The following is a 12,839-nucleotide window of genomic DNA, read 5'->3' as shown; positions in this document are numbered from 1 at the left end:
TATATTTATTGGTTTAGATTACAGTGGAGAATAGGGTAAAAATCTAAAAGGAACAATTTCATTATCCATTTAAAATGAATATTAGAAGCCATATATCCTTTTCCTGTGACTTATCAATTCAGAACATAAGAAACGGAATATAACTACATTTTATTTTTTTAAAATGGACAATATTTGCATTAAAATAAATATTTTTTGTTTATAAATCTGTGCAGTAAGACTTGGTAGCGTAAAAACTCTTTTTCTATGCTATCCAAACAGTGGTATATGGTTATTAAGCATTTAAAATCTATTTTGTAGGACTAAAAAAAAAATCCTAGATTTTTCATCTTCATTCATTTTTATTAACTTTACTTAAATTAGCCACATGGGACTGTCGTTATGGTTGGTAGGTGCCATTGAAACAATTCTGACTCAGATAGCCCAGTGGACAGCTAACCAAAATAAGGCCTGATTCTGTGCCATCTTCACAATCAGTTCTGTAGGTAATGGCTACCATATTGGACTACACAGTTTCTATACACTAGTTTTATCTATTTTGATTAATATTATTGTCATAACCCAATTTTAGCAGTACTTTCTAGGTTAATTTAACAGGAAAAAAAAATCCAACAGTGTTCTATAAACAATTTGAAAACACTCTCAGCCTCTCGCTTATTTTCCTGTATCTTTTGCTGAACCTTGTTTATATTTTCTTTCTCTGTCTTTGCCCTTCTACCTAGACAACTCAATTGTTCTTATGGCTAAATTATTTAGGCACACCTCCTCTGCAGAGAGAGTAATATTCAACATGTATACAAATACTACCAAGCGATCAGAACCTAGCAGCATCACTTTTATTCTATTTTTATGTCCATTTATTCCCATGTCAGTTCAGTGGCCACAAAAATAATAAAATATTTCAAAATTTTAATATAGCAAAATAAATTATATATGATTGTTGCAAAGTTCCCTTTAATTTATAACATCATTATTTTAATAATTTCTAAAAACACAAAACTTCTCCCAACAAGGTATAAAAATATTCAAATTATTGATATAAGTAAATCATATATATGCACTAACACATTTATCTAATTTGCCTTAAATCTGCATAGTTTCTGATAAGCACATTGTACAAGAATGCTATCAGAAACAAAGCCCACATTTGCTTTAGAAGGATACATTTCGTAGAAGGCAGTACATATTTCTAAGATGTCAGTGCTGGTATGGTTCCAGATGTTTTTGCTTTACTTTTAGACTTAAGTTACTCTAGTTCTTTGTTTTATTTCAGATTTTTACCTTTAAATATTTTTGCCTTTAGATTATTTGTATTTTCATTTACATTTATTTCAAATTTATTAGTTTGCTTTATTTTCTGTTGACTTCATTCTATCTCACAAACCCATATGCATATAAAAGGCATATAAGTTGTTGTTGTTAAGTTCCATCAGGTCAACTCCGACTCATAGCGACCCTATGTATGTAACAGGTTAAAGCCTTACCCAATTCTGCTCTAGCCTCACGACTTCTCGCTCTCTTGGTGCTGTCACTTTGTGTCAGTTCATCTCATTGAGGGTCTTCTACTACTTCACTGACCCTCTGCATTTCTAAATATGATGTTTTTTTCCAAAGACTGGCTCCTCCTGAAAACAGACCCAAAATAAGTGAGACAAGTTTGAAAGCTTAATATATATTTTAAACACGTATCCAATTTGAAAATATATTGCCTTGCATTTTTTGCTGTTACAATAGTTAGCATGTCTGCCTTCCGAAAGATAGCTTCTTTCTTCCTTCACTTTGTCTGAAAGGAGAAACTACCTGAAGCTTTGCTTTATTTAGCTTTTCTCCATGGAAGTAACTATTCTGTGTTTCTGTGATAAGAATCTAGGATGGACTGTAAGTAAATTACAGTACACATTTGGCAGTTGTTCTAGTTTTAAACATTGAATTATAAGAAAAATGCAAATTTAAGTCAAGAGGTAGGAATTTTAATATTCAGCATCTGGGAATTGCAGAGAAGTGCTGCATTTAAGCATTTAATTAAGTAAATACCACCCAGCCTTAACATTATACACCTATATAGTGAGAGGCTAGCCTTTAACTGTATTATGAAAATTGCTGTTGAAGCAATGTTCTCTGAAAATTCTGTCACTGAAATATGCTGAGATTTTAGTATTACAGCTGCCTATTTTTTTAAATGCTAATAGCATTATTGTGACTACTGAATTTAAAAAATTTTAAAAAGAATTTAAAATATTTTAAAAAGAATTAAAAAAATTTTATTTTCAAAAATGGTACCCCAATAAAGGGTTAAACCCCAAAACTCTGGTTTTAAATTTTGTTGTCTGCCCCCCCAAAAAAAGTCCTAATTATATTTAGCTTTTCTCCTTTGCCTCCCCATCCCCATCTACGCAAATTTAACTCGATTCAGATTCTTATTGTTAAAAAGTTAAAACATTATCAGTCAGACACATTGATTTTTGTTTGTCCCCACATTTGTATCTTCTTGCTTTTCTCTTAAAGACCTCTGGTGGCACAGTTAATAATGAGTTGAGCCGCTGACCAAAAAGGTCAATAGTTCAAATCCAGTAGTTGATCTATAAGTGAAATCTTTGGTAAAGATTTACAGCCTCAGAAACCCAATATGGTCGCTATGAGTCAGAACCCACACAAAGCAGGCAGTTGGTTTGATCTGGGGCAGGGGGTGGGGGGGGACTTTTCCATTACATTGGTAAATAGTGCCCTTAATATTACCAAATAGTATTAATTACAGCACTGACATTGTGACCCCACTTCAAGTTCTACTATTCTGCTTGGAACTTTTAAACTGTCAGTCACCAAGCACAGCAGTGATTTAAGTAATGTGTGAGTCATTGCAAGTAAAAGAGACGTTCCTAAATCTCTTTTTTTAAAGGATTAATTGTATTACTTATTTCATGAACAAAAAACCAAAGCATTTCACTCAAACAGATGTATCCAGCTCATTAATTAAGCTTATTATTTTCTTGGTTTTTATTTGTTTCCTTTCTTTTTAGAATTTCTGTTTTGTTGTCTGTACCAGAATCCAGCACTTTCAGGAACATTAGTTCTCTGAGCTCCTTTGATCGTCACTGATTTGTTCTTAGATTTAAAAAAATCCTCTGCTCATTTTTCTCATTCATTTTGCACCCCCTTTCTTCTCTTCAGCTACTGTTGAGGCTATTGAGGCTGATGAAGGTAAATTGGCCAGTCCCCTTTCTGTTGTACCTACAACAGATAAGGGCTCTGCTGGGTGTATTCATTTTCCTTTTTTATTTTTTTTTTTTTTTTTTGCTGTAGCTTGTACAGAGTGTGTGGGTGTTGGGCTAACAGTTGTGGCTCAGTATTAACCAAAATGTTCTTGCTTTAAAGGGGAAAATGTCCTTTTATGGTGTGTTTGTTTGTTTTTCTTTTTTTCCCTTAAAGCTATGTTTGACCTTGTATACAATGAATCATTTAATATAATCACAGAAAACAAAAAGGATTATATCTCTTGAATGATGTGGGGTGGGGGTTATGGCAGCTGTTTTGACAACGTGAAAAATAAAAATTCTTGAGCTGAACCATGTCCCTTCCTCAAATCAGTTTCAGTCAGCACTGAAAAGAATAAAAGTAGTTCTATTAATTAAAGTCTTTATAAGATTCTAGCAAAAGAAAAATGCATTCTAATAGTGCTTTGTTGTCATAATCAATTTATGTCTCTCTAAAAAATATTCCAATATGAGACAGATGTGTCTGCGATGAACAGTTCTTCTAGTCTTGTCAAATCTTCATCTGCTGATAATTATAGAACAATTAATGCAAAGTAATTGTAAAGTGATAAAAATACCTAGTGGCTATGGAAGTGGCCAGAGCAGTGAATACCGAATAGTCTGTTCATGTTTGCTGCGTGCCTGCTCTGGACCGGGCATTGTACTAGATGCTGCAGGAGAAATTAAGACTTGTACATCACTGACTGTGTCCTGGCACTGCTCATGGACAATAAAGACCCTTTAGTAATTTATTTTTTAATTGAGTGCTTTTAAGTATATGGTTATGAGAGAACTGTTTCTTAAAATAGTTTTAATATTATGTATACCATATCTTTGAAAAATTTTAAAAAAAAGAATAATTTGAAGTTCCCCTTTAAAACAAAATTCTTCAGTTGTATTTTGTTCTTGCAAGGTAACTATTTTTCCCAAAATTGTGTACATATAGTCCCTTACATGATGTGAAAAGTGCCACTTTAGACTCCTAATTTGTTACTTATTTGGATGGTAGGGAAATGACAGCACTGTAAGAGAAAATACAACTGCTTCCTAAATAGCAGTGAGTAAACTGCTATTTATGTGGGTATTCTCTGTTCCTCTTGGCAAATTCTAATCTGCAGTGTGCATTCTTGTTGATAGTTTGGCTGTTTTCTGTGGTTTCTGTGACTCTGTGTTGTGTTAAGTATACTACCAATGTAAATTGCTAATACCCATTGTCTGACCAGCAACTACAGCAGAGCACATTCTTCCTACCAGGAGAAACAAACACTGATTGGAAATGGAGCCCCATTCTGGAAACACATTATTCTAGATTTCTTACTCGTACACCCCTACACTATTGGTTTTTACAGCCTCGAGATTCCACTTTTACCATTATATGTTGATAAAATTGTTTATTTTAAAATTATGCTGATCATGAACACTGGTATATTTACTGATTATAATGAAATGATGAAGTAGTTTAGAAAAAGCATAGATTTCCACTTCATGCCATTATTTTGTCCCCCCAAAATCACTGATTTAGTGTTCAGGTTGGGTGCTCATTAGACAGCTCTTAATATGTTGCAATTTATTACAAAATTAGAGAAGAATTAAGAAGCTTTGCTTTGGGCCTTGGTCGTTCCTCATCTCCCCATCCTCTTCCTCTCACGGTTAACTAATCATCATTATACTAACATTCAAAATGTAGAGGGGGAATGAACGATTTCTCATGTTTAGTGAGTTTTGAGGCTAACAGTATCTTTTAACAATCTCATCCATACTAATGAAAGGTGCTTCACATTTGTGTAGGAGTGACTGGCAAAGTTTCAACTTGAAACTGCTTCCTTTTTTCCTAACTAAGGTTGGGGAGGATAAAGGTACCATGAGATTGTCCTTAAACAGCCATGGTGATGCAGCCCAGCTCAGCACTGGTGATTGGCCCTAAAATAGCTCCCTTGCACTTCACAGGGAGGAAAGCAAATTGATGTCACTAGTTTCCCATTTAAGATTTTTTTCTTTTTAGCTCACTAGTTGGTGCACTCACTTAAGAAACCAATAAACTTCCTATACTTAAGCCTTACCTGTCTCAATAACACACTAAGGATTACAGAAAACAAATCAACTATCATGACTTCTTTCGAGAATTCCATTTTTTAAGTCAATAGAGCCCAAACAATCTAACAATTTTTGCTAAACTTTATGTACAACATTTCCCGTATTTTTTAACTGCAAATCATGTGTAATTGATCTACCAAGAAATAGTTTTTCTTTGCTCTAGGCACTAATGGATACCAGATGAACATCAGTTTGGCCTGTTCACTGCTGAAGGGCAGATACAGCTTACCTTTTTAGTGATCTGATCTTGACAACTCTGGTTTTCTCTTACTTTACTACCCACTCTGCATATTTCTAAAACTGAGTGGGAACATAGGAGTTTATAATTTCGTTTTTCTCATGTCACCTTTAAGTGTTAGAGGAGGAAGATTTTTCTGGGATTTGGAAGTGGTAGGAAAATGTCTCAGGTTATTTTCATGTATAACTCCTAGCTAGTACCCTAAAATCTTTACTGAATTTATAGGTGTAGAAAACTCAGTAATTTCGCTGACTTTGTCAATACTTACACAACAAAATACTAAAAGTAGGGACATAGCAACGTCTGTCTAGGTTAGAGTATTTGGTGCACTAATCATGCTAATAATGTGAGTAGTTGATTCTGAATCTAGCTAGAACCCTATATTGTACCTACTTGCAACTTTTCTCTTTGCTTATCCAGTTGGGGTTTTATTTTTTTTAATTATACTTTATGGGGACAAGGAAAATGTTTACACCTTAAAAACTTCAAGAGGACATTTTGGTTGGCAAGAGACATTGGATGTTTTCAAACCTTTTGGTCATCTTCAAGTATGGTAAGGAGTCTGTTGTGTTGTGTTCAGGTCCCGTCACTTTGTTCTCTACTAAAGGATTCCCTCTCACTGCGAAATCTCTAACGTCACCAGATGCAACATCTGTGCCCTTTGGTTTCCTCTGCCTAATCATATTTTTCTCTTTTTAATGATTTTCTGTTTAGCCATCAAAGGATTTTCACCACAACATAAGATCACTAGCTTCGAAGAGGCCAAGGGCTTAGACCGAATTAACGAGAGGATGCCACCTCGCAGAGATGCCATGCCCTCCGACGCCAACCTTAACTCCATCAACAAAGCTCTCGCCTCAGAGACTAACGGCACGGACAGCAATGGCAGTAATAGCAGCAATATTCAGTGACCACTTCCTGTTCACTTTCTTTTCTTTTATTCTTTCCTCTTGTTTTTTTTTTTTTCCCTTTTTTTTTTGTTTTGAGATGCAGGGCATGATGGGGATTGCTGCATGTCAGCAGTTTGGGTGTTCTTGCCTCAGATGGTAGCTTATTTGCTCTGGGGGCCAGGAATTGGGTTCAGTTTACACTATCATAAAAAAGACAGACAGAGAGAGATAATAAACTATATTTTGGTGGAGGTGGTAGTTAAACACCTTCTTTGGGTATGCCTTTTAAAAATGCTTATAAGAAAAAATTTAAAAAGAAAGCTAATGCTAGTATATACTGCAATGTTAGGAGAATAAACATGTTTTCCTACTGTGTTAGTGACTTCTAGAAAGGTTCATGAAAAGCCTTTTATTATGTTACTGGACATGAAAACTTTGTCTAATTTCTTACTCTATTGTACGTTTACAGTCACAGCACTAAAAAAAATGGATGACATCAAACATTTTTAACACAATGATGTACAAACTAAATAAGGACTATTTATTGATAATGTTTTGCTACTCTTGTCAGACAATGGCTATAAAATGAATTAGGCAGTCTTAAAAAAAATAGAAAAAGAAAAAAAAAGAATGTTGCAAATTTGTTAAAATGCCAAAAAGGACAGTTTAATTTTGTACAGATTATGCTTACCTCAGGTTTCTTTAGTGTGCTTGAATGCCCTTCCCCCTCCCACATAACACTTACTAATTTGGCAGTGAATATCTTTTCTTTACGTTTTAAAAAAACTGGAATAATTACATATATCCTTTTTTTGCTGTTTATATTTAGGGGTTTTTTTGTTGAAAAAAAATCAAGTCTTGGTTGTGGCTTGCTGAGTTAAATATTTATGAGTGGTGCATTTTTAAGTATAGTGAACAAGACACCATATTAAGTACAGTGATAAAGCATCTATATTCTGTAAAAAAAAATCTGCCTATGCATGTTTTTTAAGAAAAAAAAAATGGCTGTATTGGCCTGTATGGGACTGTAATGCGCTTAGTGGTCTGACATATACTGGAAATGTATGTATACTGGCGTACTTTATATTCTAAAATGCTTAATGCCTTTGAAATTTTGTAATCAAAAAAGCTTTGAAAAAATCTAAAAAGGAGAGTATTCTTAAAAGTTTTTAACATAAGCTTGTCAGTGCACACATAGACGGTTAGCATGTTTAGCAAACCTTGTGAAATTTAAATAAGTTTGTAGTTACATGTGAAACTCTAAATGCATGGTAACTGTTAATGTCATAATGGTTTAGTTATTTTGTTCTGTTCTGTCATGTGCCACAAAATATGTACTTTTTTCACTTTTTTTCCCTTTGTATATCAGTTACGGGTTACAACTGGTTCATTCTGAAAACAACAACAAAAGTCCATTCATATTTTTTAACAATTGTATAAGTGCCCAAGTAATTCACTACAGCCTAAAGCCTTGCCTTTGTAATTTGACTTCTGAAATGTTGGCAATCAAAGCATGCACTTGTAACAATGACAAAGAAAAAGCATTTTATATTATTACTCAATAAAATGTGCATGAACTTAAAGACCTCTCATCCTTTCACTGAGTCGGCTGAAGGGATTTATGTACGCAGCCACCAATGGTGTCTTCTAGGTGCTGGGCCCACCACCTTGTCACAGTCTTGCTATAAAAGGCTTCTTCAGCCTTGTCAGCTAAGGTGTGGTGCCTATTTCCGCTGTAAGAATCTTGGTGGATTTGTGTATCAAATCAGAAAAGAGAAATTGATTTAAAGAGAAAATGCCATCTCTGGCCCCACAAATGTGGGAACTAGTTATATAACCAGAGCATTCCTTTTTATTGAAGAAAAAAAAAAACCACATATATGTGTATCAATTTGTTATCAGGTTGTTTCAGTTGTATTGGATCCCCTCTCTGCTAAAGCCAAAAGAACTAAGCTACCAAGTGCATTTTCATCACAGAAAAGAGTTGCATTTGTATTGATAAGAAATTTGTATAATTGTGCTTCAGCTAAATCATATTAACACCCGAATATTAACATACACAAAATTTCAGTTTGTTTCTAACATTGTTCATTTTAGTGCACTTTGTTTTATGTAATAAAGTATGCCTGTTATATTAAATAATAAGAATATGACAATTAGTGATTATAGTATACCAAAACAGAGATGTTCTAGATATATTCGCTAACAAAGACTATCCCAAGTTTATTTCAGTGAATCCAGACTTATTTCATGTGGATATTTTTCCATCTTCCAAAAAATGACATGCAAGGAAAATATTTAGATGCAACTTATTAGAATGATGTACAAGAAATGGTAATTATGATACCAAGGTGTTTATTTTCATTCTTATAACTGAAGAGAAAATATCCTGACAAAAAGAATTTTTTTTTATTCTTTACTTTTACAAATTGTGCTGAGGCAACTATGGCATAGAAATAAACATTTGACATTAAAATAACCAGTTGATGTGAGTATTCCTTGGTCATTTGGTCAGTAGTTAGGAAAATAAAATCATATATTTATGTAATAATTTGATCTTTCAGAGAATTGTTGTTGTTATATGCTGTCAAGTACTTGTGACTCAAAGCAACCCTAAGTACAACAGGTCTGAATCCTGCTCTATCCATAGCCAACCTTATTGTCTTGACACACCTACCCCATTACCTCAGTCACTGAGTCAAGCCATCTCATCAAGGGTCTTCCTCTCTTATTCGGTTCCTCCACCCTCCCAGTTATGATGTCACTCTTCAAGGACTGGTTCCTCCTTGCAAAGAAATGTATAAAACTAAAATTATTTCTCCAAAAGGAATTATAATTCTTGATTATCATTTTTTCATACTATCCCAGATTGTTGAATTAGCTTATGCTGGTGAGCCTTTGGTTCTGTGTCTGTCTGTCTGTCTGCCTGTCTGTCTGTCTGTCTGTCTGTCTCTTTCTCAGTCACACATACATACACATGCACACCCCATCTCTACCTTCAACTTACCTCTCATAGAGTTTATGTTCACTGCCAAATGTTCATTTAACTTTTGACCAATTGACACTCACCCCACTTCAGCAATTTTGTATGTTTGAAACCATGTTGTTGTTGTTGTTGTTTAATACCATTGAGTCGTAGACAACTCATAGCGACCCTATGAACGAACAGCCTGAGCACTGTTCGTACATAGAGTTTCTGGAGGCAAGCCATTTTGGAAGTGGATGCCGCTCCTGCTTCCAGGCTTGACTTAGTCGGGAAGGTCCAGCCAACACTGTCCACCATGGATGCCCATTACCACGATTGGCACATCACTGTCACAGGCTTCAGCATTACAGCAACCATGAGTTACCTCTGTACAGCAACACACAGACCAGTGCTATACCGCCTAGATGAATGTTTGTCAGAAAGACAATTTGAACTTTTTGGGCTTAAGGCCACCTCCTGGTTCAAACCCTAGGCCCAGGCTGGCTACCCTCACTCCAGGGACAGAGCAAACCTGCACGTCAAACACATTCCTGGAAAAGCAGTCAACTCCAAAAGCTTGCCACGATTCCTGCACTCCCACCACCACGCTCCTGCCTTTTGGCAAGGAGAGATTCCCACGAGCCTGGGAGGAGCCAGCCAAACCAGGAACAACATGGCCACTTCTTTCCCAGCTGCCTTGGGCTTAAGGCCGCCTCCTGGTTCAAACCCTAGGCCCAGGCTGGCTAGCCTCACTCCAGGGACAGAGCAAACCTGCACGTCAAACACATTCCTGGAAAAGCAGTCAACTCCAAAAGCTTGCCACGATTCCTGTGCTCCCACCACCACGCTCCTGCCTTCGGGCAAGGAGAGCTTCCCACGAGCCTGTTTGAAACCATACTCTACCTAAATACTTTTTAAAGTGGTGTTTAAAGGAAATTCTTCAGAGTATCTTAAGGAGGTGGAAGGGGCCATCTTTGTAATGACATGGCCTAGAGGAAAACATCTGACTGGAAGTATTTTATGAAATCTAGAAACCTAGAAAAAATAATGGTGATGCCATGCACTCAAAGTTATCTTCCTCTAAAACATCTTTCCATGTGCAAAGTACTTTCCATATGAAAGTAGTTTTAGTTTACACCCACCTTCCTGCTCAACATGAGATAAGGTCCACAGGAGAAGCAGAATATTGTCATTTTTTTAAAAAGTAAAAAATATTATAGGTGCCAATGAGTTCAGTCAACTCATAAGAAACCTGTGAACAACAGATCAAACCATCACCTTATCTTGTACCGTACATTATATCAGTCACTGCTTCAGCCCGTCTTGTTGTGAGCCTTTCTCTCCTTCACTAAACCTCTGCTTTTCCAAGCATGTCTTTTTTTTTTCTTAGCCTCTCTTGACAGCATGCCCAGAATATGTGGCATGAAGGTTCACCATCCTTGCCTCTAGGAAACACTGTAGTTGCACTTCCTCTAAGACAGATTTGTTGGGTTTTTTGGCAGTCAGTGAGATGGATATTCCCTTTTCTTCACCAGTACCACAATCCAAATGCACCAGTTCCTCTGAGTCTTCCTTATTCGTTGTCTTTCACATGCAAACAAAGCAATTGAAAAGTGTTTGGGTCAGAACACTTTCTAGTCTTTACAGTGACATTTTTGCTGTTTAGCCATTCAGTAAGAATACCTTTCCCTAAGTGTCTCCTCTTTTGATTATTTTGTTTCTCATTCACTGCATCCATCATATTCCATTAAGAGGCAAACATCTCCCAGTTTATCTTACCTGGGAACTTCCATATCTTGGGTGCCTGATACCAGAAACTACTTGAGGTGAGCAAACATAAGATCAAACTAAAAGATACTCCCTTTGGAGATAAGCAGCTTTTATTTTATTCACTCTACAAATACTGGACAATGTTATGTTGCCTTTCAGTTTTCTAGTCTCTCTTCCCACAGAATTGCCTCTCCTCCTTTGCTAGCCTCTCTGTCTCCATTGTCATGTTAAAGGTCAGCATTCCATCAATCATCATTTCTACACTCAACTCTTTCTTAGTGTCTTTATTTCTTTGTTTCATTGGTACTTCTTCCTTACATTTTAAGATAATAGCAATAAAAAAATTCCCTGACTAGGCCCTTTCCTAGAAGCAACACAAAGCAAGTAGGAGCAATATAAACATCGCATTCTTGGTAACCCCATCTTCAAGGGACAGCATGGATAAATTGGAATGCATCTGGGAGAATGGAGAACCCATACATGTAGGAGTATTTCTTTTAAGGGAAGTTTGAAGAGATGAACAAAAGGAGAGATGATGTGATTTGGAGTTAGTTACTCCACAAGACCTCATTCAAATGAAAAGATGCCCACTTTACATGAAGTTCAACTTGCAGCTGAATTAATACCATGCCAACTGATACCAACATCATGCACAATGGAACAAAATTCTACCAGGTTGTATGTATTATATTGTACACGTATTTGGTTGTCAAATGAACCTTTATGTTAGGTAGTATTTTCACTGGCTGGTTTTCAAAAGTAAACCAATAGACTTTTCTTCATAGTCTTAGTTAGAATACCCTACTGAAATCTGTTTAGCATGTTCTGTCTGTCACTCATAATCACTGAGGCAAAACTCACAGTTGACCCACCAGCAAGTTTTCAAGAGACTTTAAATCACAATGGATTCAGTTGTTTATCCTTCTCCCTCAGCTGATGCATGTGGTGGATTCAAACTGCCTTGGATTGGCAGCACAACTCCTTACCACTTGGTCACCAGAGCTCCCTATTTAGTGTCATATCAACATGAAAACGATCATTAACAGATGCACAGTTACTGTGTTTGAAATTCATTAAGCAAGAATCAAACATAGTTTTTCATGTTGAAAGCGAGATTCTACTGAGGAAGAAATTGTTATTTATTGAAACTGTTTAATCAGAGGCAATTTACTTCCTCTGAAAACTTGCTAGAGTGTCAGCTATGAATCAGTTCTTACCCAATGACAGTTACAACAATAAATTGAGTAAAACACTCAGCTGCTGACAAAAAGTTAAAAGTTCTAATCCATTCAGAGGCACCTCAGAAGAAGGGCATGGTGGTTCTTGTTTGGTGTCAGTGAGTCTAGTACACCACATAGCAACCCTAAGAACAAGAGCTTTGAAGTGTGCCCTATCTTCTGCCATCTTCATACCTCGTGACACATTAAAGCCCATTGTGGTAGTCACTGTGTCAACTCTGATCGGTGGGTCTTCCTTCACCGGCTCTCTACCCTTCCAAGCACAATGTCCCTCTCCAAGTCCCTCCTAGCAACGTGCCTGAAGTATGTAAGGCAAAGCCCCAAAAGAGCACCCTGACTTTACCCTCTCTAAGACGCCTTTGTTCTTTTGGCCAACCGTGGAATGTTCTGTGC

General features: G+C 36.2%; 1 protein-coding gene across 3 annotated transcripts in view; it reads left to right on the top strand.

The window, feature by feature from the left end:
• LOC102868820 (serine/threonine-protein phosphatase 2B catalytic subunit alpha isoform-like) overlaps positions 1-7,083 on the top strand; it is a 422,832-nt gene extending 415,749 nt beyond the window's left edge. The window contains exons 13-14 of one of the 3 annotated variants that reach the window (XM_006893087.1): positions 3,169-3,198; positions 6,298-7,083. In XM_006893087.1, the coding sequence (XP_006893149.1) occupies positions 3,169-3,198; positions 6,298-6,494 (227 nt within the window). In that variant the 3' untranslated portion in view covers positions 6,495-7,083. The remainder of the gene's footprint in view (positions 1-3,168; positions 3,199-6,297) is intronic. The other 2 variants (XM_006893089.1, XM_006893088.1) reach the window with 2 other exon arrangements.
• Positions 7,084-12,839: the final 5,756 nt, after the last annotated feature.

The sequence above is a fragment of the Elephantulus edwardii genome, unplaced genomic scaffold (assembly GCF_000299155.1).
Source record: "Elephantulus edwardii isolate Elephantulus edwardi_28Jun2011 unplaced genomic scaffold, EleEdw1.0 scaffold00122, whole genome shotgun sequence".
Lineage (NCBI taxonomy): Eukaryota > Metazoa > Chordata > Mammalia > Macroscelidea > Macroscelididae > Elephantulus > Elephantulus edwardii.
The sequence above is the reverse complement of the archived record's forward strand: the minus strand, read 5'-3'. Positions and strand labels throughout refer to the sequence as shown.